This window comes from Carcharhinus amblyrhynchos, chromosome 1, assembly GCF_965287045.1.
Source record: "Carcharhinus amblyrhynchos chromosome 1, sCarAmb.v2.hapA, whole genome shotgun sequence".
Classification (NCBI taxonomy): domain Eukaryota; kingdom Metazoa; phylum Chordata; class Chondrichthyes; order Carcharhiniformes; family Carcharhinidae; genus Carcharhinus; species Carcharhinus amblyrhynchos.
The window spans coordinates 172,681,037-172,707,033 of NC_137324.1; the positions used below are offsets into that span (position 1 = coordinate 172,681,037).

A 25,997-nucleotide genomic window follows, 5' to 3' on the forward strand; every position below is an offset into this window, starting at 1 on the left:
ACAGGCGCTGGAGTGCGGTGACTAGGGGAATTTCACAGTAACTTCATTGCAATGTTAATGTAAACCTTACTTGTGACTAGTAAATAAGCTTTTAAAACTTTAGCTTTTCCTCTTCTCCTCACTGGCCTACATTGGCTCCCGGTCCAGTAACACCTCAACTTAAAAATTCTGATCCCTGCCTTCAACCCTTTCATGGCCTTGCCCCTCCCTATCTCAGCAACCCTCCAAAGGCTCTGCACTCCTCCATGCCTGGCCTCTTGCAAGTCACTAATTTTAATCGCTTCCCCGTCAGTAGCTGGAGCTTCAGGTGCCCATGTCACTGGGATTCCCTCCCTAAATCTCAGGACCTCTCACTTTTATTTTCAGACCTTGCCCAGAACCTACTTTATTGACCATTTGTCTTAATATCTCCGGGTGGGGTAGCTTGGCCCCTTTAAGGGGGTGGTCCCTGAGTGTCGCATGATCAAGGCAGACCCTATGGAGAGGCCATGCAGGAAGGCAAGCCAATCGGGTGCAAGTGCATGCATCCTGGGGTGGAGCTAGAGTGAAGAAGAGTGTTGACATGTATTGCAGCTCTGTCAGACCCTTCTTTGTACATATATAAATATTGTTGGGAATAAACCAGTTTTAACTTGAAGCCACAACCAAGTTACTGTCAAGGTTGGAATGATAGAATTGCTATGAAGCAGTTTGTGGATGTTTTGCAACATTTGAGGGTGCTATATAAATGCAACCTGACCCCTTAAGGAAAGGATTCCCGTGAACTTTTGTTGTATTTCTTTATAACATTAAATTTCCCTGTGGGTTTTGGACACTCAAATTAACAAAAATCTCTTCGATATCATACGCTCGTTACATGCCAACCTCACCATGTTTTATTGCAAAATTAGCTGTGTAAATACACGGGGTTGTGGAGACAGGGTGTCGGTGGGATGGCTTCCTTCTGCTCTGCAGGGATTTTATGTGTGCCATGACAGCAATCATTTTGAGTGCTCATTAACTTTGCCTCATTGCGTAATATTAGACCTAAAACAAATTTATACCCAGTTGGTTCCAAACCTGCCACACAAAGAAAAAGGCAATTACAGCACAGGAACAGGCCCTTTGGCCCTCCACGCTAGCACCGACTATGCTGCCTGACTGAATTAAAATCCCTACTCTTCCGGAGACCATATCCTTCCATTTCCATCCTGTTCATGTAGTTGTCAAGGCGCCTCTTGAAAGTCACTAACGTATCTGCTTGTGCTACGCACCCCGGCAGCGGGGGAGTACACCTGTGTAAAAAAAACTTGCCACGCACATCTCCTTTAAACCTTGTCTCTCACACCTTAAACCAATGCCCCCTAGTAATTGACTCTTCCACTTTGGGGAAAAAAACTTATAACTATCTACTCTGTCCATGGGCTACATAACCTCGTAGACTTCTATCAGGTTGCCCCTCAAACTCTGTAGTTCCATTAGAACATACTAAGTTTCTCCAACCTCTCCTCATAGCTAATGCCCTCCATGCCAGGCAACAGCCTGGTAAATCTTTTCTGTACCCTCTCCAAAGCCTCCACATCCTTCTGGTAGTGTGGCGACCAGAATTGAACACTATATTCCAAGTGCAGCCTAACTAAGGTTCTATAATAGCAAATTACTGCGGGTGCTGGAAGCTGAAACCAAAAGAGAAAGTGCTGTAAAACCTCAGCAGGTCTGGCAGCACCTGTAAGGAGAGAAAAGAGCTGGTGTTTCGAGTCCAGATGACCCTTTGTCAAAGCTGGACAAAGGGTCATCTGGACTTGAAACGTCAGCTCTTACCTCTCCTTACAGACACTGCCAGACCTGCTGAGATTTTACAGCTGTTTCTCTTTTGGTTTAAGGTTCTATAAAGTGCAACGTGACTTGCCAATTTTTAAACTCAGTGCTCCGGCCGATGAAGGCAAGCATGTCGTTTGCTTTGTTGACTTGACATTAGTTTTATTGCATTGCTACGTTGTGGTATGAAGTCAACATGGCAAGTTGGCAGCAGCTCTGTAAATGGTTAAAAAGTTCACCAGTGGAAACTAAATCCACGTACGGTAGTGCAAGATGTTAAGGTGGGTGGGGAAGGAGGGGTGTTTACTCTGAATGTAGTGTTCACTTGTTCTTAGTTCCGAGGAAGAGACTTGAACCATTAACTCTGTTTCTCCCTTCACAGCAGCTGTCAGATCTGCTGAGTTTTTTCAACACTTCTTGTTTTCAGATAAAATATTCATCCATTGTTGCGGTAATGATGTGAATAAAACTCTGTCTTGAGAAAAGTTACTAATGGTGCATGATGGAGTTATTGTACAAGGATCATTAATTTAATGTTTAGACGCACAGAAGGAACAGATAAGATAGAAGAAGGAAAGTTGTTTCCACTGGCAGGTGAAACTAGAACTAGGGGGCATGGCCTCAAAGTAAGGGGAAGCAGATTTAGGACTGAGTTGAGGAGGAACTTCTTCACCCAAAGGGTTGTGAATCTGTGGAATTCCCTGCCCAGTGAAGCAGCTGAGACTATCTCATTGAATGTTTTTAAGTTAAGGATAGATAAATCTTTGAACAGCAAAGGAATTGAGAGTTAGGGTGAGCGGGCAGAGAAGTGAACCTGAATCCATAAAACAATCAGCCATGGTCTTATCGAATGGTGGAGCAGGCCTGAGGGCCAGATGGCCTACTCCTGCTCCTAGTTCTTAGGTTCTTACCACAGAATCACAGAATACAGTGTAGCCCCGTTATAATGCGATGGTTGCAGTCCATAAAATGTTATCGGAAAAAAGTGGAGTCATGCTAAATTGGGGTTCAAGAAAATTAGCGTTCAAACTGACCCAATTTTTTCACGTTTAATAACTGTTTTTTCTTGTTGTTAAAACTAATTAGCGATCCTGTGACTCTGATTCCTCCACGTTTCATAAAATAAATGTGGTCTTTTGAGCCATTCTGTCATCTTGCCATCCAGTTATAACATTAACTAGGATCGTACAAATGTTAATATATTTTCCTCGTTCCAGGAAACTTTTTGGTTCCCCAGAAAGAGCAAAAAAAAGGATCCAATGATTCATCATGTTATATCTGAATTTGCGCTAAATGGGGCGTGTAAAATCAGGGTTTCACTGTACTGTAGTGCACAAGAAGCCCTTCAGCCCATTGAGTCTGCAAAATGCCCTGACCTGCCCACCTAATCCCACCTGCCAGCACTTGGCCCATAGTCTTGAATGTTGTGTTATTCTCATTCTTGTGTTCTTATTTGCTTCAGTGTATTCAAAGCTTGTTCAATGTACTCCCCCTCTGCCAAGCTCTGCTCTGTTCCGGTCCAAATACATTGTTCTCAACATTATGTACGATGAATCAGTGACCCAATTTGAACGATGTACGTGGCAATTTTTCAAATGTTAGAAGTAGCTCCGACATGTGTATTGTGGTATCCTGTAGCACAGCGTGTAGCGCTCTCAATCTCAGATTCAGGAGCAAGAACAGAAAATGTATCGCAACATTGGCTCTTTTCTCTCTTCACAGATGCTGTCAGACCTGCTGAGATCTTCCAGCATTTTCTGTTCTTGTTTCAGACTCCAGCATCTGTTTTTATATTTCAGATTGCGAAGGTTGTGAGCTTGAGTCCCACTGCAGAGCCTTGACAGTGCAACGCCCAGGCTGACTCTCACATCAGTGCTGAGGGAGCACTGGACAGTCCGTCTGAGGATGCTGTCTTTTCTGTGAGATGTTAAACCAACGTCCTGTCTTGGTGGCACCGTGGTTAGCACTGCTGCCTCACACTGCTCGGGATCCGGGTTCGAATCCCGGCTTGGGTCACTGTCTGTGTGGAGTCTGCACGTTCTCCCCATGTCTGTGTCGATTCCCTCCGATTGTCTGATTCCCTTCCACTGTCCGAAAGATGTGCTGGTTAGGTGGATTGGCCATGCTAAATTCTCCCTTGGCGTACCCGAGCAGGTGCCGGAGTGTGGCGACTCAGGAATTTTCACAGTTTCTTCATTGCAGTGTTAACGTAAGCCCATTTGTGAGTAATAAATAAATAAGTTTTTGTTTACAAATGTCCTGTCTGTTGAAGTAGAAAAGCAAAATAAAAGGGTCCAATGATTTATCGCGTTATATCCGAATTTGCGCTAAATGGGGGCGTGTAAAATCTGGGTTTCACTGTACTGTAGTGCACAAGAAGCCCTTCAACCCATTGAGTCTGCAAAATGCCCTGACCTGCCCACCTAATCCCACCTGCCAGCACTTGGCCCATAGCCTTGAATGTTGTGGTGTTATTCTCATTCTTATGTTCTTATTTGCTTCAGTGTATTCAAAGCTTGTTCAATGCACTCCCCTTCTGCCAAACTCTGCTCTGTTCCGGTCCAAATACATTGTTCTCAACATTATGTACGATGAATCAATGACCCAATTTGAACGATGTACGTGGCAGTTTTTCAAATGTTAGAAGTAGCTCCGACATGTGCATTGTAGTATCCTGTAGCACAGTGTGTAGCGCTCTCAATCTCAGATTCAGGAGCAAGAACAGAAAATGTATCGCAACGTTGGCTCTTTTCTCTCTTCACAGATGCTGTCAGACCTGCTGAGATCTTCCAGCATTTTCTGTTCTTGTTTCAACCTCCAGTATCTGTTTTTATATCTCAGATTGCGAAGGTTGTGAGTTCGAGTCCCACTGCAGAGCCTTGACAGTGCAAAGCCCAGGCTGACTCTCACGTCAGTGCTGAGGGAGCACTGGACAGTCCGTCTGAGGATGCTGTCTTTTCTGCGAGGTGTTAAACCAAGGTCCCGTCTTGGTGGCACCGTGGTTAGCACTGCTGCCTCACACTGCTCGGGATCCGGGTTCGATTCCTGCCTTGGGTCACTGTCTGTGTGGAGTCTGCACGTTCTCCCCATGTCTGCGTCGATTCCCTCTGGTTGCCTGATTCCCTTCCACAGTCTGAAAGATGTGCTGGTTAGGTGGATTGGCCATGCTAAATTCTCCCTTGGCGTACCCAAGCAGGTGCTGGAGTGTGACGACTAGGGGATTTTCAGTTTCTTCATTGCAGTGTTAACATAAGCCCACTTGTGAGTAATAAATAAATAAGCTTCTTTTTTTAACAAACGTCTGTCCTTTCTGTTGAAGTAGAAAAGCTGGGGAGTTCTGCCATGGCCAAAGATCCCTTAGCTAGCATTGCTGCTGTTGATCACAATGGCTGGAGTAAATTATCAGTATATATATTGTGTGTACACGGTCTGCAGAGTTTCACTAATGGAACACTGTTAGTCTACGAGTTTACATCATATCTAAACTGTGCAACAGACTGAAAAATAAGTGTAGATTATTTGATTTTCTTTGAAGAGGATGCGAAAAACTCACTGGAACCCTTCTAACAAAACACTTTCCTCTTCACTGGGTTTGCTTGATTATTTATTTGAATGCCACTTGCTACTCATTATTCATTGTACATTAAATTACAGAGAACATGAGGCTTGTGCTGAAAATAATCCATTACTCTGTGCCCTTATGTTCATTCGCCTTGATGTTCTACTTAGATGACAGATAAATGTTTGACTAGTTGGCAGATTTCTCCTTTACTCCTGATTTCTGCTGCCTATCTATTAGCCGATCCCCTATCCATGTAATGTATTACCCCCAGCTCTGATCCTTTATCTAGGCATCTGTCTTTTGTGTAAGACCTTACTGAATGCCTTTCAGAAATTTAAGTATACATCTCCCTTATTTACTAGTTATATCCTCAATAAGCTCCAATAAATTTGTCGAACAGGATTTCTCTTTTGTAAAATCCATGTTGAAGTGTTCTAATCATATTAGCCAGAACTCTTATCACGTTGCCTGCCATGGAATTGGCACAGATGAGGGTCTGACAGCAGAAATCTCCATCGATCTCAGGCAGGAATTTCCAGTCTCGCCAGAGCAAGGCTGGAAAATCCTGCCCATTATTGTTTTTCTAAAACACACCAAATTTTCAGACTAGCTACCTATTGTTGCAACATTGCAAGTGTTTTTAATGCAACATTATGTTTAACCTCACTAGTGAGCAATGGATGAATCCTTCTCAGTGAGTTTTCGTTTTTCATTGGAATGGGTTCTGTTCGATGTTTTGAACATTTTAAAATGTTTTTCATTGCTTATTCACTGCAATACCTTTTAATTTATTTACCCAATCAACCTTAACCAGCTCTCACCTCATACCTATCTAATTGGATTTGTTTAAATTTAAAATTGTTGAATGTGATTGGAGTGCATACTTTTCAAACCCAATGTGCAATTCAATTGTGTTATGATCACTATTTCCCAGTCAATCTTTTACTATGACAAGAGCATTGTTGTCTCACAGTGCCAGGGACCCAGGTTCGATTCCAGCCTTAGTGTTGCAAGATTAGTGGGATAATTGCATGGGATTGTGGAGATTGGGTCTGGGTGGGATGGCCTCCTTCTACACTGAAGGAATTTTATGAATATCACAATAGCAATCATCTAATACTCATTAACTTTGCCTTATTGTGCAATACTAGACCTAAAATAAATTTATCCCCAGTTGGTTCCAAAACTCCAGATGTGACGTTAGTATACCTTTAAGGAGTGTTTTATTTAATTGTGTACTCTGCAGTTGCAAGCAAACTTTTTCTGTTTGATTTTCTCATTGTTGCCAGGCTGTCGATGAGAATCTTTTTATTGCTGCGTAAACGGGGGTTTGTTAATTTTGACTGGGACGTTTATGACTCTGCGTTGTTTAGAGGAAATCTGGTGGGCAGGTCAGGTGATAGGAGCTTTTTCACTTTCAGTTTGGAGCTGTAGGTTTGAGTTTTAGTTTTAGAAGGGGCATCAAGCTGAAAAGAAGCTTCTCTCTCTCTCTCTCTCTCTTTCCAAGGTTTTGGAAATTCTGCTGGTTAGCTGAAAGCAAGGTCTTGTCTTTCTGAAGAGGGGAATTGGTTGTTGGTGTCTTACTTAAGAGTCCCTGGTGTTTTGGGAAACTGTCTTGACTTCAAACTTCAAAAAAGACCTGAGGAAAAAGGGGGTGAGAATGTCGAGAGGAAATCAGATTTCACCAAAAAATAATCGAAGTGTGGCCATTCGCACACTGAAGTGGGCCTTTGCACCCAGAGAAATTTAGATTCCTATCTCTTAAAAGGGATACTTGGCATCCTTGCATTTCTCCCTCCAACAATGGCAGTACCTGTCCTTCAAAGCCCTCTGGCACGATGGCATAGCATTACCAGTGCTGCCTCACAGTACCAGGGACTGGGGTTCAATTCCAACCATGACTGTAAGTACACCTCCTCCCTCTGACTGCGTGGGTTTCCTCTGGGTGCTCCGGGTTTCCTCCCACAGCCTAAATGCTAGGTTAGGTAGATAGGCACAATTTTGCATTGCCATAGTGTCCCAAGATGTGCCACCAGATTAGCTGGGTAAATATGTGGGGTTACTGGTATAATGAGAGAGGGTGGAGAGGGAGGTAAGATGCTTTATCTGAGAGTCGATGCGCAGACTGGCCTCTTCCTGCACTGTAGTGATTCTGTGGTTGGCTCTGCAGCCTCACAGACCTGTCCACTATCCTCAGTTTGAGGGTAAACCCTTGGGCAGCCTACACTTGGCCACACGTGGGAAGAAATCTCAGAGATGTGCCATGATAGTTCAAATGGGTTTGGAGCACTGATTTGATTTATTATTGTCACATGTCATACAGTGAAAAGTATTGTTTCTTGCATGTTATACAGAAAAGGAAATGAGAGAGTGCAGAATGTAGTGGTACAGTCATAGCTAGAGTGTAGAGAAAGATCAACTTAGTGCGAGGTAAGTCCATTCAAAAGTCTGATAGCAGCAGGGAAAGAAGCTGTTCTTCAGTCGGTTGGTACATGACCTCAGACTTTAGTATCTTTTCCCCAATGGAAGAAAGTGGAAGAGAGAACATCTGGGGTGCGAGGGGTCCTTAATTATGTGGACCACTTGTCAAATATCTTGTACAAGTCAGCAAAGTGAATAACAGATTGCTGTAAAGTATAAGCCTGTGGTCAGCCTCAAAGGCTTGGATCTCAAGCGATGTCCCAGTAATGAGTCATATGGCTAACCATACAGTAACCCTGCATTTATAAACTGCCCAGCTTAACACGCAACTATGTTGGTCCATTTTCATTAATGACAAATTAATGGAGAGAACATTTAGATATTAATCGGTTGAGTACTGATTGCTGTTATAGAATATTGGGAGATTTACACAGAAACCAATATACCAATAGTGGACATGTTCCTGTAAATCAAAATTTATTTGTATCAAACTCTAAGTGAATTCTATAACTCAATGCCTCACGCAGCAAGTTCATTTAATTAGCTTTTTTTTAAACAACTTCCATGATTGGTTATTAGACTCACATTCTGCCTGTTGCATATCTCAATGCTTCCTGAACTGCTGTGTTGATGTGATCGCCTTGTATGTATCCTTTTCAAGCTTCCAATTTCTGACCACATGGAGGGAGAATAATCTATGCTGCATTCAAGGACTACACTGTGACTCAGTTGGTAGCACTCATGCCTCTGACCCACAGAGTTCTGGGATCCAGGACTTGAGCACAAAAACCATCACTGTAGTGTAGTACCAAAGTATCGAATCCCTATAGTTCGGAAGAGGCCATTTGGCCCATACAGTCTGCACCGATTCTCCAAAAGAGCAACTTAACCAGGTCCTTTTCCTTCCCTATCCTATAACATTGTGCATTTACCATGGCTAATCCACCTAATCTACACATGTTTGAATACTAAAGGCCACTTAAGCATGGCCAATTCTGCGCATCTTTGGGCTGTGGGAAGAAAGCAGAGCACGCGGAGGAAACCCACACAGACACTGGGAGAATGTGCAAACTTCACACAGTCAGTCACCCAAGGCTGGAATTGGACCCAGGTCACTGGTGCTGTGAGGCAGCAGTGCTAACTACTGTGTCACCAACTGTGCAACCATATTGAAGGAGATGTTGTATTTTTGATCAGATGTTGAATCAAGACCCTGTCTTCACTCTCGAAATATCCATGGTACTAATTTAAGGAAAATCCCACAATCAATGTCACAAAAAAAGTCAGGTTACCTCATTGTGCTTTGTTGATAATTGCCTGCTATGTTTCCTACTTTACAATGGTGATTACCTTTCAGAAATATAACATTGGCTATACGACACTTTTTACATCTGAAAGTCGTGAAAGGGGCTACATTAATGCAAATAATCCCCAAGGGTGAGATGATAAGTGGGCACTTGCAACATTAAATCCCGTAATGTTCCTGTAGCATCCCAAAATCCTGGGAACGAGACCACCCTAGTTTTCTGGGTGGTTACCTGTCATCATGGAATCATAGAATCCATACAGTGCAGAAGGAGGCCATTCAGCCCATCAAGTCTGTGCCAACTCTTCCACAGAGCACCTTGCCCAAGCTCCCTCCCCTGCCCTATCCCCATAACCCCACACACTTATCATGGCTAATCCATTTAACCTACAGATCCTGCGACATTAAGGTCAGGATTATCCAGCTGCAGTCACCCCAAAACAGGAAAACCCCACCCGGATCTTTGCATGGTCCACCCCCTACCCAGGCTCTATCCCCCCCTAACCCACACATCCTGAGACACTAAGGTGCAATTTAGCATGGTCCATACGCTTTTGGACTCTGGGAGGAAACCGGAGCACCCTTAGGAAACCCGAGCAATCACAGGGAGAACATACAAAGCCCGCAGAGATAGTGACCTGAGGCCAGAATTGAACCCAGATCCATGGCGCTATGAAGCAGCAGTGCTAACCACTGTGCAGAGGTGGTCAGTCAGGGAGATTCCTGCCTAAGAATGGGATCCAAAAGCCCTCTGACCTTTCTCCCCTCAGTCATGTGAATCCCCCAGTCTGGATTGACACTTAACATGGCCTCATGGTGGTACAGTGGTTGGCACTGCTGCATTACAGTGCTAAGCACTGGGACCTGAGTTCGATTCCTGGCTTGGGTCACTATCTGTGTGGAATCTGCCCGTTCTCCCTGGAATTCCTCTAAATGCTCCAGTTTTCCACACTCCAAAGAGACTTGCTGAATAGGTGCATTGGTCATGCTAAATTCTCCCTCAATGTACCCGACCAGGTGCTGGAGTGTGACGACTGGGGGATTTTCACAGTAACTTCATTGCAGTGTTAGTGTAAGGCTACTTGTGATACCAGTAGATAAACTTTAAACATTTTAGCCTTCTCCTAAACTCCAATTGTCCCTACCCACCCCCCTCGCTAATCCAAGTCCTTTCCCGACTGATTCCCATCCGCACCTGGCCAAATGCCCCAGGTTCCAGCTCGGTTTTACCTGTTGCTGTGGGAGTCAGTGACGGACCCTCTATGACCCTCAGGCTGGGTAATGGAGCAGGGGAACCAATCATTGCCAGCAGAGACAAGCTGGCATCTGTAGGGGTGAATGCCAAATTGTGGATTCTCTACAGGTGCAATCTTACCGGTGGTTCACTCCACGTTCCAGCTGCAGCGAGGTCGGAGAATTTGGCGCCCAGCCAAATCTCCCTTCACAGCAACGGGATGGGAAAATACCCCCAGCGTGAATAGCGTAAACATTCCTGCTTATAGCTTTCACACTGGAGTGTGTTAGAGGGGTGCAGTAGTGGAGAGGCAGACAAAGAAACAATGCTCAAAATTAAAAAAAAACTTTAACAAATCTTGGCAGTTGAACCAACGATCCAAAGATGTCAATGGTAAATTGTAGTTCTTTTCTAAGTATTTCATTTTAGCAAGAATGTATTTTTTGACTCAATTAGGAGATAAATAGAAGCCAGCTGGAGAAACAAACATGGTTGCCAAGTGTTGCTGAATACTGCAAATATAATCAATTAAATAAATTTGGAATTTGAACAACGCAAAGCCCGTATTTTAATCCAGGAGCCTGCTTAAACTTGCAAACCATAGAAATCTGATGGAATAGATAATGTTGGACATTCTCAACAGGTCAGTTAGCACCTGTGGAGAGAGAAACCGAGTTAGCATTTCAGGTTGATAACCCTTCATCAAAACCTGTCTCAGAAGAAAGGCTATTGAACATAACGTAAGCTTGGTTCCTCCCTCCGCAGATGCTGCCTGATCTGCTGAGTATTTCCAGGGCAGCACGGTAGCACAGTGGTTAGTACTGTTGCTTCACAGCTCCAGGGACCTGGGTTCGATTCCTGGCTCAGGTCACTGTGTGGAGTTTGCACATTCTCCTCGTGTCTGCGTGGGTTTCCTCCAGGTACTCTGGTTTCCTCCCACAGTCCAAAGATGTGCGGGTTAGGTTGATTGGCTATGCTAAGAAATTGCCCCTTAATGCCCAGGGTGGGATGCGTAGGTTAGAGGGATTAGTGGGTTAAATATATGGATATATATAGGGATATGGGTGTAGGGCCTGGGTGGGATTGTGTTCGATGCAGACTTGATGGGCTGAAGGGCCTCTTTCTGCACTGTAGGGTTCTATGATTCTATGATCTTAAATGTTTAAGCCCACAATTGTTGGGCAGTTTTTGGTCATTTTGGTCTCTGCCAGTTGACTCTCAAAGTGAGCTTGAGTTTCAAGGTAAGTTCAGAGAGTACAAAAAGCTCCCTGGCCTCACAGGATAAAGGTCAAGTGAAGCAAGTTGCCAGACAAGAGTCAAGTTGCACTTTTGAGAAGAACATAAGAACATAAGAAATAGGAGCAGGAGTAGGCCATCTAGCCCTTCGAGCCTGCCCCGCCATTCAATAAGATCATGGCTGATCTGTTGTGGCTCAGTTCCACTTTCCCGCCCTCTCCCCATAACCCTTAATCCCCTCTCTTATCAAGAACCCATCAACCCGCTTCTTAAAAATATTTAGCGAGGCAGCCTCCACCACTTCAACAGGCAGAGAATTCCAGAGATTCACCACCCTTTGAGTGAAGAAGTTCCTCCTCAACTCCGTTCTAAACCGCCTCCCCTTTATCTTGAGGCTGTGCCCCCTAGTCCTACTGTCTTTTTTGAGCGGGAAGAGTCTCTCCACCTCTATCCTATCCATCCCATTCATCATCTTATACGTCTCAATGAGATCTCCCCTCATTCTTCTAAACTCTAACAAGTACAAGCCCAGTTTATTCAGCCTCTCCTCATAGCTCAATCCCCTCAACTCCGGTATCAGCCTAGTAAACCTCCTCTGCACTCCCTCCAGGGCCAAAATATCCTTGCGCAGGTGCGGCGCCCAAAACTGCACACAGTACTCCAGCTGCGGCCTCACCAATGCCCTATACAGCTGCAGCAAGACCTCCCTACTTTTATATTCAATCCCCCTCGCTATTGTGATCATAGAATCCCTACAGTGCAGAAGGAGGATATTCGGCCCATCATGTCTGCGCTGACCACCATCCCATCCAGGCCCTATTCCTATAACCCCTCATATTTACTCTGCTAATCCCTTTACACAAGTGGCAATTTAGCTCGGCAGTCAACCACATCTTTGGATTGTGGGAGGAAACTGGTGCACCTGGAGGAAACCCAGGCAGATGCAGGGAGAATGTGACAAGCCCACACGGACAGTGACCCAAGGCTGGAATTGAACCCGGCTCCCTGGCGCTGTGAGGCAGCAGTGCTAACCATTGTGCCACTGTGTCACCCGCCAGTTGTCATGACATCTGTACAGCAGCAGGCTTGAGAAATTTAAATAACTCTGTCTGACTCCCCCTCCATCCCCACCTTGCCTCCTCAGGAAAATTGCTCTTCAAAATAGGGGAACATGCTGTATATTGAAGTCCATAGAGGAGGCAATGGCTGAGTGATATTATCGCTAGACTAATAATCCAAAAACCCAGCTAATGTTCTGGGGACCTGGGTTCAAATCCCACCATGGCAGATGGTGAAATTTGAATTCAATAAAAAAAGTCTGGAATTAAGAATTAGGACCACGAAACCATTGTCAATTGTCGGAAAAACTCATCTGGTTCTCTGATGTCCATTAGGGAAGAAAATCTGCCGTCCTTACCCATCCTGGCCAAAATGTGACTCCAGAGCCACAGCAATATGGTTGACTCTCAACTGCCCTCTGAAATGGCCTAGCCAGCCACTCAGTTCAAGGGCAGTTAGGGATGGGCAATAAATATTGCCCAGCGAGTGATGCCCATATCCCATGAATGAATAAAAATAACTTGTAGCTAGGGTTGGGTTGAATGGCCTGCCTTTGTTCATTTTGAAAGACAGTGAAAAGTCTGACAACACCAGGTTTTAGTCCAACCTATTTATTTGATAATATACTCACAAGCTTTCGGGTTAGTCCCTTCGTCAGGTGAATGGAGAGTTCTGGCCTCAGACAGAGCATATAAAGCACAGACATTTGTTCATTTCCCCAGAGGTCAAAGGAAATGCTGAGGACATGGGTTGGGCATGAAATAGTTTCCACGGGGCTTTAGGGTTTCTTTTTCAGTTTAAGCTGAGAAACTGATGAAGAAAAATGACAAGGCAGGTGGAAGAGCCACTGCCTTGGGCTTGGGTGTGATTTCTTGTTTTGTTTACATCTTTTAAAGTTGTCTTTTGACCCAGCTAAAAAGAGGAAATTTGGCCTAATTGGACCCAGCAGCAGCGCATCTGTTGCAGTCAGAGTAAAAGGAGGGGTGAGGATTGGTTGAGGGGTGAGGATTGGTTATAGGGCACACATTTTTGCCAATTTGCTCATGTATCCGTCCTACAGCGTTCATTCTTACCTTTGAACAGAGTATTTGCAGTGCCGCACTAGTGTAAATGGGGTACTAGGCATCACAGTGTTGTGTTCATTGATGAATTGGCAAAACCAAAATTACTCCAATTACTCCAGTCGTTGGGCAGGACCTGATAATAATGCTTTGAAAAATAATTGTCAGAAGTCCATTAAGTTGAAAGGGCAAAGAAATTAGTTTGGGGCAAGACGGTGGCACAATGATTAGCACTGCTGCCTGCCAGTGCCAGGGATCTGGGTTCGATTCTGGCCTTGCGCAACTCTGTGGAGTTTGCACACACTCTCCGTGTCTGTGTGAGTTTCCTCCAGGTGCTCCGGTTTCCTCCCAGAATCCAAAGATGTGCAGGTGAAGTACATTGGCCATGCTAAATTGCCACTTAATGTTCAATGATGTGCAGATTAGATGGATTAGCCGTGGTAAATGTGTGGGGGTACTGGGGAGGTGGGCTGGGATAAGATGCTTTGTCAGAGATTTGATGTAGACTTGATGGGCCGAATGGCCACTTCCTGCATTGTAGGGATTCTGTGGACTGGCAAAGGCTGTTGTCCTGATTAGTTTTACGTTGCTTGATACTTCCCGTTCTGGCGAATGCAGTTTCAGGGCAACAGAATATCTTACCTCATGAGTTCTAGAGATTACAAAGTAAAACCGTGGCAATACCTGAGGAGATTGGAACTTTCTTCCTATGGATCAGGAGGTCTCTTCCTGTCCCTCATTTAGCGAATGTATTGGTTGAGAATGGGTTACTTAGTTGGCAGGTTCTGCAGAAAAAATATGGGTCAAGGCAGACAGTTTAAGAGCACGGAGGTTATGCTGGAACTTTATAAAATGTTGGTTAGGCCACAGCTTAGAGTATTGTGTGCTGTTGTGGAATCCACATTATAGGAGGGATGTGATAGAACTGGGAATGGTGCAGGGACACACTGACACAGTGATTAACACTGCTGCCTCGCAGGCCGAGGACCCTGATTCGATTCCCGGCTTGGGTCATTGTCTGTGTGGAGATTGCATGCTCTCCCCGTGTCAGCATAGATTTCCTCCGGGTGCTCTTGTTGCCCACCACACTCCGCAGGAGGTGCTGGTTAGGTGCATCAGCCATGCTATATTCTCCCTCAGTGCACCTGAACAGGCACCGAAGTGTGGCGACTAGGGGATTTTCACGGTAACTACATTGCAGTGTTAATGTAAGCCTACTTGTGACACTAATAGATAAACTTTAAGGTGATTTACCAGGTTGCTGCCTGGGCTGGAGAATTTTAGTTAGGAAGAGAGATTGAATCAACTGGGGTTGTTTTCCTTGGAGCAGAGGAGACTGAGGGGGTATATGATTGGGATGTGTAAAATTATAAGGGGCATAGATAGCATAAACATGAAGAAACTTTTCCCCTTGATGGAGGAGTCAATAACTAGGGGCATAGATTTAAGGTCAGGGGGGCAGGAAGTTTAGAGGTGATGTGAGGATAAACATTTTCACTCAGAGGTTGGTGGAGTCTGGAACCCAGTGCCTGAAAGGGTGGTGGAGACAGAGATTCTCCTCACGTTTATACAGTATTTAGGTGTGCACTTGCGATACCAAGGCATACAAGGCTATGGACCAAATGCTGGGAAACGGGGTCAGAATAATTAGGTGGTTTGTCTTTGACCAGCACAGACACGAAGGGCCAAACGATGTGAATGTAGCCCAATCCATCACGCAAACCAGCCTCCCACCCATTGACTCTCTCTATACTTCCCACTGCCTCGGCAAAGCAGCCAGCATCATTAAGGAACCCACGCACCCCTGACGTTCTGTCTTCCACCACCTTCTGTCGGGATAAAGGTACAGAAGTCTGAGGTCACCAACCAACTCAAGAACAGCTTCTTCCCTGCTACCATCAATCTTTTGAAAGGACTCACCATGCATTAAGTTGATATTTTCCTACACCCTAGCTATGACTGTAACACTCTCTCCTTTCCTTCTCTATGAACTTATGCTTTGTCTGTATGGTGTGCGAGAAATGATACTTTTCACTGTATCCCAATACAAGTGACAATAATAAATCAAATCAAATCTTTTTCTGTGCTGTAGATCTCGATAAGTCTTAAAAACCTCCTCTTGCCTTTCTGTGAAGCAAGCGTCAACCACATCAGATCACTCAGTGCTTGTCACTGTGCCCCACGCCCTCGGTAGTAATCAAGCTCTATTTTAATCGCTCCACCATTGGAGGCCCCATTGTTCTTCAACTCCATTGCTTAACGCGCCACTAATTTGTGATTGATACTCTCTCCCTGATGCTTTCTCTCTGCCTCTGCGGAGAACGAAACACCATGTTTCTTTGCGGCGTCTCCCCGTTGTGGGAAAGGTTACCAAGAACTGAAAGCGATTCATTGTGTTTGCGCACATTATCAGTGTTTTACATATTGCATTTGTAATTCGAGCATTAGCTCTGGGTAGTGCGAGCAAACCACTGCGTTGCAGTTTGGAAAATCAGCTTTGGTTGAATGTTGTGCATTTGGGCACCAGGTGGCAGTGGTGGATTTTTTTTTAATGAAGCAGTTTACTGCTCACTATTTCCTCCAATCCATATTTACATGGCTTTTTGAGAGGCTATGAATTCACATGCTGGATAATACCCTATTTACTGACAATTATCAACTCAAAGATGAGGATCAGAGCAAAACAGTACAAGTACAGACAACATGCACGGCACGGTGGCACAGTGGTTAGCACTGTAATCTAGATTAACCTGCAATCTAGCAATGTTTAATGTGGAGAAATAGTGCAAAGAGATAAAAGGGAGTTGATAATTGGTTATATTTCAGCAACTGGCAAAGGTTTGCTCATTCCCAAACAGGCAGCCCTGAATTTCTTCTCTTTTTCTCTCCGTTGTAACTCCGATAACGAGGGGAGTTTCAGTACTATCAAGGCAAGTTGCGATTGAGATCGAGGGATTCCGAAAATCATGGATTTTGAAGAATTAGCATTTTAATTTTAAAAAAATGCTGAGGGTTACTGAACTCTGGGGGGGCTGGTACGGTGGCGCAGTGGTTAGCACTGCTGCCTCACTGTGCCGGGGCCCATATTCGATTGCCGGCTTGGGTCACTGTCTGTGCGGAGTCTGCACATCCTCCCCGTGTCTGCGTGGGTTTCCTCTCACAGCCCGAAAGACGCACTGGTCAGGTGCATTGGCCGGGCTAAATTTTCCCTCAGCGTACCCGAACAGGCGCCGGAGTGTGGTGACTAGGGTAACTTCATTACAGTGTTAATGTAACCCTCCTTACGAGTCTCATAAATAAAGTTAAATCAAGTTTGCTTGCAGTAACGGTGTGTGCATTTGCTGCTGCCTTTCAAAAATTGAAAATGTGCAAACTGCATCGCTTTGAGGAACTGATTTAGGCAAATAAACTTCATCTCGGGCAGGTTGAACAGTCTGCACTCAAACCACATTGGAATTGTTCCATTGGAGAGTGCTGGGTGTTCAATAATGCATTCCTTGCAAGAAGGTTGCACCAGATAAACCATGCTTCGTCCTGTGTTCTGCTGGCTGCAAGCAATTACATTTCGGAAAGAGCAGAAATTAATTAAATGTAAATGGGGTATTGTACATTCTTTGTCACATAATTGAAACACTGCCTCACACACTCTGCTGATGCAGGGGTCATTTAAAATTCTGCTACTCCAAAGTAATTGTGTTAGAAAGATAGATTCATAAGCTAATGTAACAAGCTTTTATTTTAGCCTTAAGCTGCACTGGCAAGAAATATTAGGAAATTTCCTTCAGTTATATGAAGATGCATATTTTATAGTGTAGCTGGAGGCGTTAATTGTACAGAGAGGGATACACAAGGTGTGGTTTGAAAAATGCACTGCCTGTTAATTTTTATTCTACTTTGGTTTTAAATGCCACTTGTACTTGGTTGGAAGTTCCTTTCGGTGTAATCTGATTCCCAGTCCAGTCAGAAAGACGTCATCTGGGGATGATGTTTACTTTCCACTCAGAGATGCTGTGACACTGAAATGAGAAACTGGTTAGAACTTTACTGATTTCTTCCCCCACCCCCGACCCTCTGTATCGCCATTCAGTGAGGTGAATGTCGTGATTGGGCTATTTGAGGTTCAGTTTGAGTTGAAGGTCGTATATTTTTTGCCACCCAGCGTCTTGTTTCTATTGCAAGCCCTCACCCTGCCTGTGTTGTCATCCTTCACTTTGAGCAGCAGGAAGGAGACAGTTTCACATTGGCCCAACAGAGGGTGCTGTTTGGTGCATTAAGGCACATGGTTGGTCTTGTATGAGTGACACCTCGAGGGTGGGATTTTCCAACCACGCTCGCACCCCAAACCTGGAAAATCCCCCCCCGGGGATCAACGGACCATTGCGTATTCCGGCCCCCCCACCCACTACGATTCCCGTGGCGCCTGGGACAGGAAATTTCTCCATCCCCAGTGTACTGTTGCTTTGCACACTTGTGAAAGCAGTTTATTTGTGTCACGAGTAGGTTTACATTAACACCGCAATGAATCTACTGTGAAAATCCCTTAGTCACCACAGTCCAGCACCTGTTCGGGTTCACTAAGGAAGATGGCCAACGCACTTAACCAGCACATCTTTTAGGCAGTGGGTGGAAACAGGAGTGCCCGGAGGGAACCAACACAGACACAGGGAGAATGTGTAGAGTCTGCACACACAGTGATGCCATCCTTATCTTATCTGGCCTACGTGTGACTCCTTGAGTTTCTGTCTGTACACCATATGGATCTTAACAAGAGGATGCTGCCCATTTGTCTTGTATCTGACCAGACCAATCTGAAGTTCCGTTAGGATTTTTAATTCTTTACGCCGTCATGCAAGTTTAGTAGTTAAAGGAATTTTTTGCAAGATCGTTTTAGTAGCATGTTAATGGTTGTGTTTCCTTTTCCCTCTCTCTTGGATCCAGGATGTTCTGAACAGATTGGGATCCTGTGACCTGGATGAGGATGATTTGATGCTGGACTTGGAGTTCTTGGAAGATCAGCGTCACCAGAGCGACGATGCTGCCGCCAAACATTTTGGTAAGTTCTCTCAACCTTAAAAACTATTTCTCACTCGGAAGCAGCGTCCCGACAGTTAGTGAATTTGCGTCACGTTGTCCTTCAGGGTACTTTAGCAAACATTTATCTACCTTAAGATTATCATCACTTCTTTAAACTTTCAAGCAAGGGAATATTGTGCAAACCTAAGATTAAAGCAAAGTGCAGCAAGGCCAGAATCTGAAACAAAGAGACAAAGTGTTAGAAAATCTCAGCAGGTCCGACAGCATCCGTGGAGAGGGAATAGAGTCAACATTTTGTGTCTGGGTGACCCTTCATCCGAGCTAAAGACAAGAAAAATAGGACAAGATTTATACTGTAAGGATGGCAGGGGAGTGGGGGGGGGCTCTAATTGATAGGAATGGCATAGACAAAGGGATAAAGGAAATGTAACAGTGACTTAAAGGCTAGGAGCTCATAGCATCCATTAAGAGATTAGAATGTATCTACAGCAGAATGTCAAAGGACAACCTAAAGCATGTGGCAGATGGCCCTACTGGGGCAGGGTGAGTGGGGGGGGGTGGCGGGCGTTGGGGAATGGTGAAACAAGAACCTTGTTGAAGATTAACATTAACAGTGGAAGTAGTTGCTGATAAGCCAGTGGTGGGCAGCACGGTGGCACAGTGATTAGCACTGCTGCCTCACAGTGCTGGCGACCTGGATTCGATTCCGCCCTCGGGTCATCGTCTGTGTGGAGTTTGCACGTTCTCCCCATGTCTGCGTGGGTTTCCTCCAGGTGCTTCAGTCTCCTCCCACACTCCAAAGATGCGTAGGCTAGGTTGATTGGCCACACTAAATTGTCCCTTAATGTCAGGCTAAATTAGCAGGGTAAACACGGGATTACAGGGATAAGACCTGGGTGGGATTGTTGTTGGTGCAGGCTTGATGGGCCGAATGGCCTCCTTCATCACGATGATTCGATGATATTAATATCTACCAGGTGACTGTTATATTATTAAGGCTGTATCTGCAGTGCTTGAGATTGCTGCCTTCTAACATACACACATTCATCTACTTAACTGTTGTGACCACACATTAATTCTACTGATAAACTATCATTTCAAGGTAAGTATCTGACAGAAAATAATTCTCATGATGTTAATCTGTTTCTTCTTTTATGCCTTTGTATTTCCTCCTCCCATTGGACTTTTAACAGTTCGCCCCATCTTAATCACACTAGCCCACTGGAGCGTTGGAAAAATAATTTGTCAAATTCTGCAGTCCGTGCATTACCCAGCATCACTTTTTATTTCCTTCCCTTATTTTCTTTCATTACCTATACCCTTTCTCAGTTGGCCATAGGTGGAGCTGGGAAGGATGTTGTCTCAAGACTTCCATCACCAAATGAAACATGAACGTCCTTCTCAGTAACTGGCATCGAGACTTTTGGCTTCATTTTTCAGTGTGGCGAAGCTGTTTAGTTGTCTGTTTTTGTTTTCTGCCCAACCCACAGTCTGGAGTGCAATGATCGAGACCAAATGTGAGGTCATCCATTTTGGTAGGAATGAGAGCAAAATGGACTATTATTTAAATGGTAAAAAATTGCAGCATGCTGCCGTGCAGAGGGACCTGGTTGTCCTTGTACACGAATCACAAAAAATTGGCTTGCAGCAGGTACTTAAGAAGGCAGATGGAATTTTGTCCTCCATTGCTCGAGGGATGGAGTTTAAAAACAGTCAGGTTATGTTGCAGCTGTATAAGGTGATTGGTGAGGTCACACCTTTGGTACTGTGTACTGTCTTGGTCTCCTTACTTGAGAAAGGATGTACTGGCACTGGAGGGGATGTAGAGGAGATTTACAAGATTGATTCTGGAGTTGAGAGGGTTGGCTTATGAGGACTGAGTAGACTGGGACTATACTCATTGAAATTCAGAAGAATGAGAATTTATAGAGACATAAAAGATTATGAAGGGAATAGATAAGATAGAAGCAGGGAAGTTGTTTCCACTGGCAGGTGAAACTAGAACAAGGTGGATGGCCTCAAAATTAGGGGGAGCAGATTTAGGACTGAGTTGAGGAGGAACTTCTTCATCCAAAGGGTTTTTAATCTGTGGAATTCCCTGCCCAGTGAAGCAGTTGAGGCTACCTCATTGAATGTTTTTACGCCAAGGACAAATGCATTTTTGAGCAGTAAAATAATCAAAGGTGAGCGGGCAGATAAGTGGAGCTGAGTCCATGAAAAGATCAGCTGTGATCTTATTGAATGGTGGAGCAGGCTCGAGGGGCCAGATAGCCTACTCCTGCTCCTAGTTCTTATGTTCCCTCCCCATCATCAAGGGCAAGCAACTTCTCTTATGTATTTGACTCTCAATCATCTCAGTCGACCCTTTGTTTGTTCTTATCATCTGAAGCGTGCCAGTGTTGCTGTGGGGGTTTGTACAGTCTTGTGGATGCTAAGCCTTGCCTGAAAATAGCAAAAACCTTCATGCTAGGAACTTGCTTAGGCCTTGTTGCCCTTCTGTCTGTGGAACTTTGGCTTCTCAGTCAAGTTATGGGTATTAATTACTTCGAGGAGATGCTACAGTAAGTACAGATTTTAAATGATTTCAGAACACATTTTTTATTGTCTGTTCTCAACACTGATGCCCTGAAGGGAATTTGGTAAGTGCAGATTTTAAACCTGTCTTTGTTTAATTTTTGATGAATTCTGACAAAAGCCGGATGCAATCTATTTGTTGTATATCTTCTGGCACCTCGTGACTGTGATGCATAGCGAATCTCTGAGAGTTTAAATTGAAATTGGTCTAATGTTGACATGGAGTGTTGATTCCAATTTGCATATTTCATTTACCATACCTCAGTATTCTGATGTTATAGAACTCCAAAGATTAAAAAGTCAATATGAAAATCGCTATTCTAACTTGCTGACTGTGTAATACCCTGCAGCTAATTTAAATTGGCATAGATCCAAACACAAGTATTAGTTTAATGCCCCAATGAAATCAATTAAAAATTAATTACAGCATTCGAAATCATTTGAATTTTGCGGAACTGTTATGGAAGCTGAAAATCTGTCAGGCGCTTAATAACCGCTGAAAATATCTGGTGTTCCCTTTTCACAGTATTTGGGCCTTTCCACTGGACTGCAACAAAGAAATGCAATCCAGCGAGAGTCATTTGACCACGGTCAGCGAGGTCATTTGACCTTTCTATTGCATTAGAAAGACTTTCCAAATAACTAAGCGAGTACACGTTGCATAGTTCCACTGCAGTCAATTCCATTCTTGTAATGTTGAGCTCCCATTAAGTATGGTCTGCATTTCATTTACCTGTGGCCATTGTTTGTTTCTCCCAGTTGCAGCACGGTGGCACAGCGGTTAGTACTACTGCCTCAGAGCGCCAGGGACCCAGGTTCGATTCCTCGGGATTCACTGTGCGCAGACTGCACCTTCTCCCCGAGTCTGTGTGGGTTTCCTCCAGGTGCTCCAGTTTCCTCCCACAGACTGAAAGACATGCTAGTTCGGTGCATTGGCCAGCTAAATTCTCCTTCAGTGTACCTGATTAGATGCCAGAGTGTGGCAACTAGGGCATTTTCATGGTAACTTAATTGCAGTGTTAATGTCAGCATAATTGTTACTAATAAACTTTAACTTTGCTTAGCACGTACTGTGTACTAAAGGCTACCCAAGTGGAAACAGCAATAAAAAGCTATTAATATTTGTTTATTCTTCACAAGTAGGCTTACATTTTAACACTGCAATGAAGTTATTGTGTGAAAATCCGCTAGTTTCCACACTCGGGCACCTGTTCGGGTACACTGAGGCAGAATTTAGCATGGCCAATGTGCCTAATTAGCACACTGTGGGAGGAAACCCATACAGATACGAGGAGAACGTGCAGACTCCACAAGCTGGGAATCGAACCCAGGTCCCTGGCGCTGTGAGGAAGCAGTGCTAACCAGTGTGCACAGAAATAGGGAATGTAATGAGCGTAGCAGTAAGGCAAGCTACTTCGTCATTGGATTTAGCAGCTAAAATCTGGTGAAACAATGATATGATCGAGATAATACTTATCGTGTTATTGTATGTATATATATCCTCCATCTCTGCAAGGAAGGTATGAGAGTCTGCAAAGAGATATTGATAGGTTAAGTGAATGGGACCAAGTGGCCTAATCTTGCTCCAAATTCATACATTCTTATGTATTCATGTTTTAACCTTGTAATCCCTCAAAGCAGTTCAGTTATAAGTGAGTTGTTTTAGTGCAGAGTATCTCATTCTGCATGCCAAAACGTAACTTAAATAGTTTTGCATGTAACATCCATCTGTTCTTTCTACATTAATAAAGAAAAACTTGAATTTACTTACTGCAGTTATGACCACTGCGTATTGCCAAAGAGCTTTACGGCCAACAAATTAGGTTGGCACACTGGCACAGTGGTTAGCATTGCTGCCTCACAGTGCCAGGGACCCGGGTTCGATTCCCGGCTTGGGTCACTGTCTGTGTGGAGTTTGCACGTTCTCTCCGTATCTGCGCAGGTTTCCTCCAGGTGCTCTGGTTTCCTCCCACAGTCCAAAGATGTGCGGGTCAGGTTGATTAGCCATGCTAAGCTGCGCCTTAGTGTAAGAGGGATTAGCAAAATAACACGTGGGTTTACGGGGATAGGGCCTGGGTGGGATTATTGTGGGTGCAGGATCGATGGGCTGAATGGCCTCTTTCTGCACTGTAGGGATTCTATAATAATAAAATGACCTTTTTTGAAGTGTAGTCACTGTTGTACGAAATGCAGCAGCCAGTTTGCACGCAGCAAGATCCCCCAAACAGCAATGTGATAACGATCAGATAATCTGGTTTTGTGATGTTGATTGAGCAATAAATGTAGCTGAGGAATATCTCTGTTACTCTTCTTCAGAATAGTGCAATGGGATATTATACCTTGATCCAAGCAGATAGAGGGGGCTTCACTTAGCAACCATCTTTCAGTTGAGATGTTGAAGCTCTGGAAAATTGCAGGTATAGTTAGGTAAAATTAATTTATGTAGAATTTGTTTGTACTTTGGATATTATACTTTAGAATTGCGCAAATGATTATCGGCTAACAGCCATTTTAACACAAGGGCTATTTCACACACGTACATGGGCAGCACTAACTTAATTTGAAAAAAAACTCTGAATTTAATTGAAGATAGATTACATTACTTCATGCTGGTAGTATCAATTGGAATTCTAGTGCTCCTGCCTTTTAGATATCAATAAGGATTGTTTAGTTGCTTTATTAATTTACCAAAAGAATTTTAAGAAAGGTGATAACACACATTAATGTTCAACATTTATTTATTAGTGTCACAAGTAGACTTACATTAACACTGCAGTGAAGTTATGTGAAAGTCCACTAGTTGCCACACTCTGGCTCCTGTTTGGCTACACTGAGGGAGAATGTAGCATGGCCAATGCATCTAAACAGCACATCCCTCAGACTGTGGAAGGAAACTGGAGCACCCAAAGGAAACCCTAAAGACACTGGGGAGAACATGCAGAATCCGCACAGACAGTGATCCTGAGGAATCGAACCTGGGTCCCTGGTTCTGTGAGGCAGCAGTGCTAATCACTGTGCCACTGAGGTTTAGTCTGGGGTTTGGAGTTGTTATCAATTAAGAAGGCAGTCTTAAAATTTAGGTCAGTGTACTTGAAAGACTAGTGAGCTTCTAAAAGTCAGAACTGAACATTATCAGGCACCTGGCAGATGCAGTAAGAATATAACTGTTACTGAGCTGACAAAGACTTGAGGTATCACTACTTCTAGTGTTTAAAGTTTAATATCATTTCACAAAAATATAAAAACAAGTAAAATTAATTAGAATTGATATTAGATCGTGTCACAAGCATTGATTGACCAGAGAGAGGCTCTCAGTGTTCACATTATATGACCATCCTCAACAATTAAGTAATAGTGAACTATAAGGGATACTCAAAAGGGAGGCGTTCAAAAGAGATGCAAGCAAAGCTGACTTTATTACCATGGATGCCTTTCGCTGAAGGGTTAAGGCTTTATTGACTGATATTTGTACTTGCTAAGCTGTCAATTCTCTTTCTCTGCTAATTTCTATCTGATTGTTTTTAGTGTTTGTTAGGCTGTTGGCCAGATCATTATTATAAATGAGAATTGGTTCTCAATTGACTTACCTGGCTGAATAACTAAATAAAGAGGCAGGCACCAATAGCTTCTAAAGATGCTGTAATTCAGTTTAGTGTGGTAAAAAGATGCAGGTTTTTATTCCTCCAAAAATCAGAAGCATCGAAGAAGGGTTTAAGCAGAAAACTTTAAACGAAAACTTCTTAAAGTGCCCAACTCTTCGACAGAATTTATTTTGGGCCCTGCTCTTCAGACAGCTGAAATAACGCAGGGAGTTAAGATAAAGTAATCCCTTGTTTTAAATATTTGGTGGATGTCCTCAGAATTTTTAGCTCTAGCATCAGTCATTTTTACTGGATTTTATATTGGAATAAGTTTATTATTATCATCATCTTCCTCTGATTTTTTTAAATGTTCTGTAAGATGCCAGATCAGTAACTCCGAGGTATATAATGAAGTCAATAATTTTCTGTTTTGGCACAAATGTGAGGAGAGGATATTTCATCTAGGGCAATTCCATTGACAATGTAGGGATTTTTAAAAATAAAAACCAATTTTACTCATAGCACAGTTTAAGTAAAACTCTAACAAAAAGAAATGGATTAACACTGATTTCAAATCCACCTCCCCACCAGTTCCCCATATCCCCTTATCCCTTTTTTAATTAGAAATATATCTATCTTCTTCTTGGGGCGGCACAGTGGTTAGCACTGCTGCCTCACAGCGCCAGGGACCTGGATTCAGTTCCTGGCTCGAGTCACTGTCAGTGTGGAGTTTGCACATTCTCCCCGTGTCTGCGTGGGTTTCCTCCGGCTACCCTGGTTTCCTTCCACGATCTGAAAGACGTGCTGGTCAGGCGCATTGACCCAAACAGGCGCTGGACTGTGGCGACTAGGGGAATTTCACAGTAACCTCATTGTAGTGTTAATGTAAGCCTTACTTGTCACTAATAAATAAGCTTTGCTTTGCTTCTTGAAACCGTTCAATGATTCAGACTCCACCGCGCTATGGGGCAGCGATAAGTTGTTCCTTCTCATCTCAGAGCTGCCTTGCAACCTACACCTGTGACCTCTGCAGTGAAGGAGATGAATTTTTGAGTGTGATAGTCCCTCAAAAGTTTCAAAGCTCAGCCTGATGGTCTTCTCTTAAAAAAAGACCAAGTGGGGCAGGGGATAA

At 43.8% G+C, this 25,997-nt stretch overlaps 1 protein-coding gene across 4 annotated transcripts in view; it reads left to right on the plus strand.

The window, feature by feature from the left end:
- The window catches only part of ccser1 (coiled-coil serine-rich protein 1), a 1,158,875-nt gene that overhangs the window by 249,826 nt on the left and 883,052 nt on the right, over positions 1–25,997 (plus strand). For all 4 annotated transcript variants that reach the window (XM_080195592.1, XM_080195582.1, XM_080195612.1 and 1 more), the window contains exon 4: positions 18,615–18,729. In XM_080195592.1, coding sequence (XP_080051718.1) covers positions 18,615–18,729 — 115 coding nt within the window. The remainder of the gene's footprint in view (positions 1–18,614; positions 18,730–25,997) is intronic.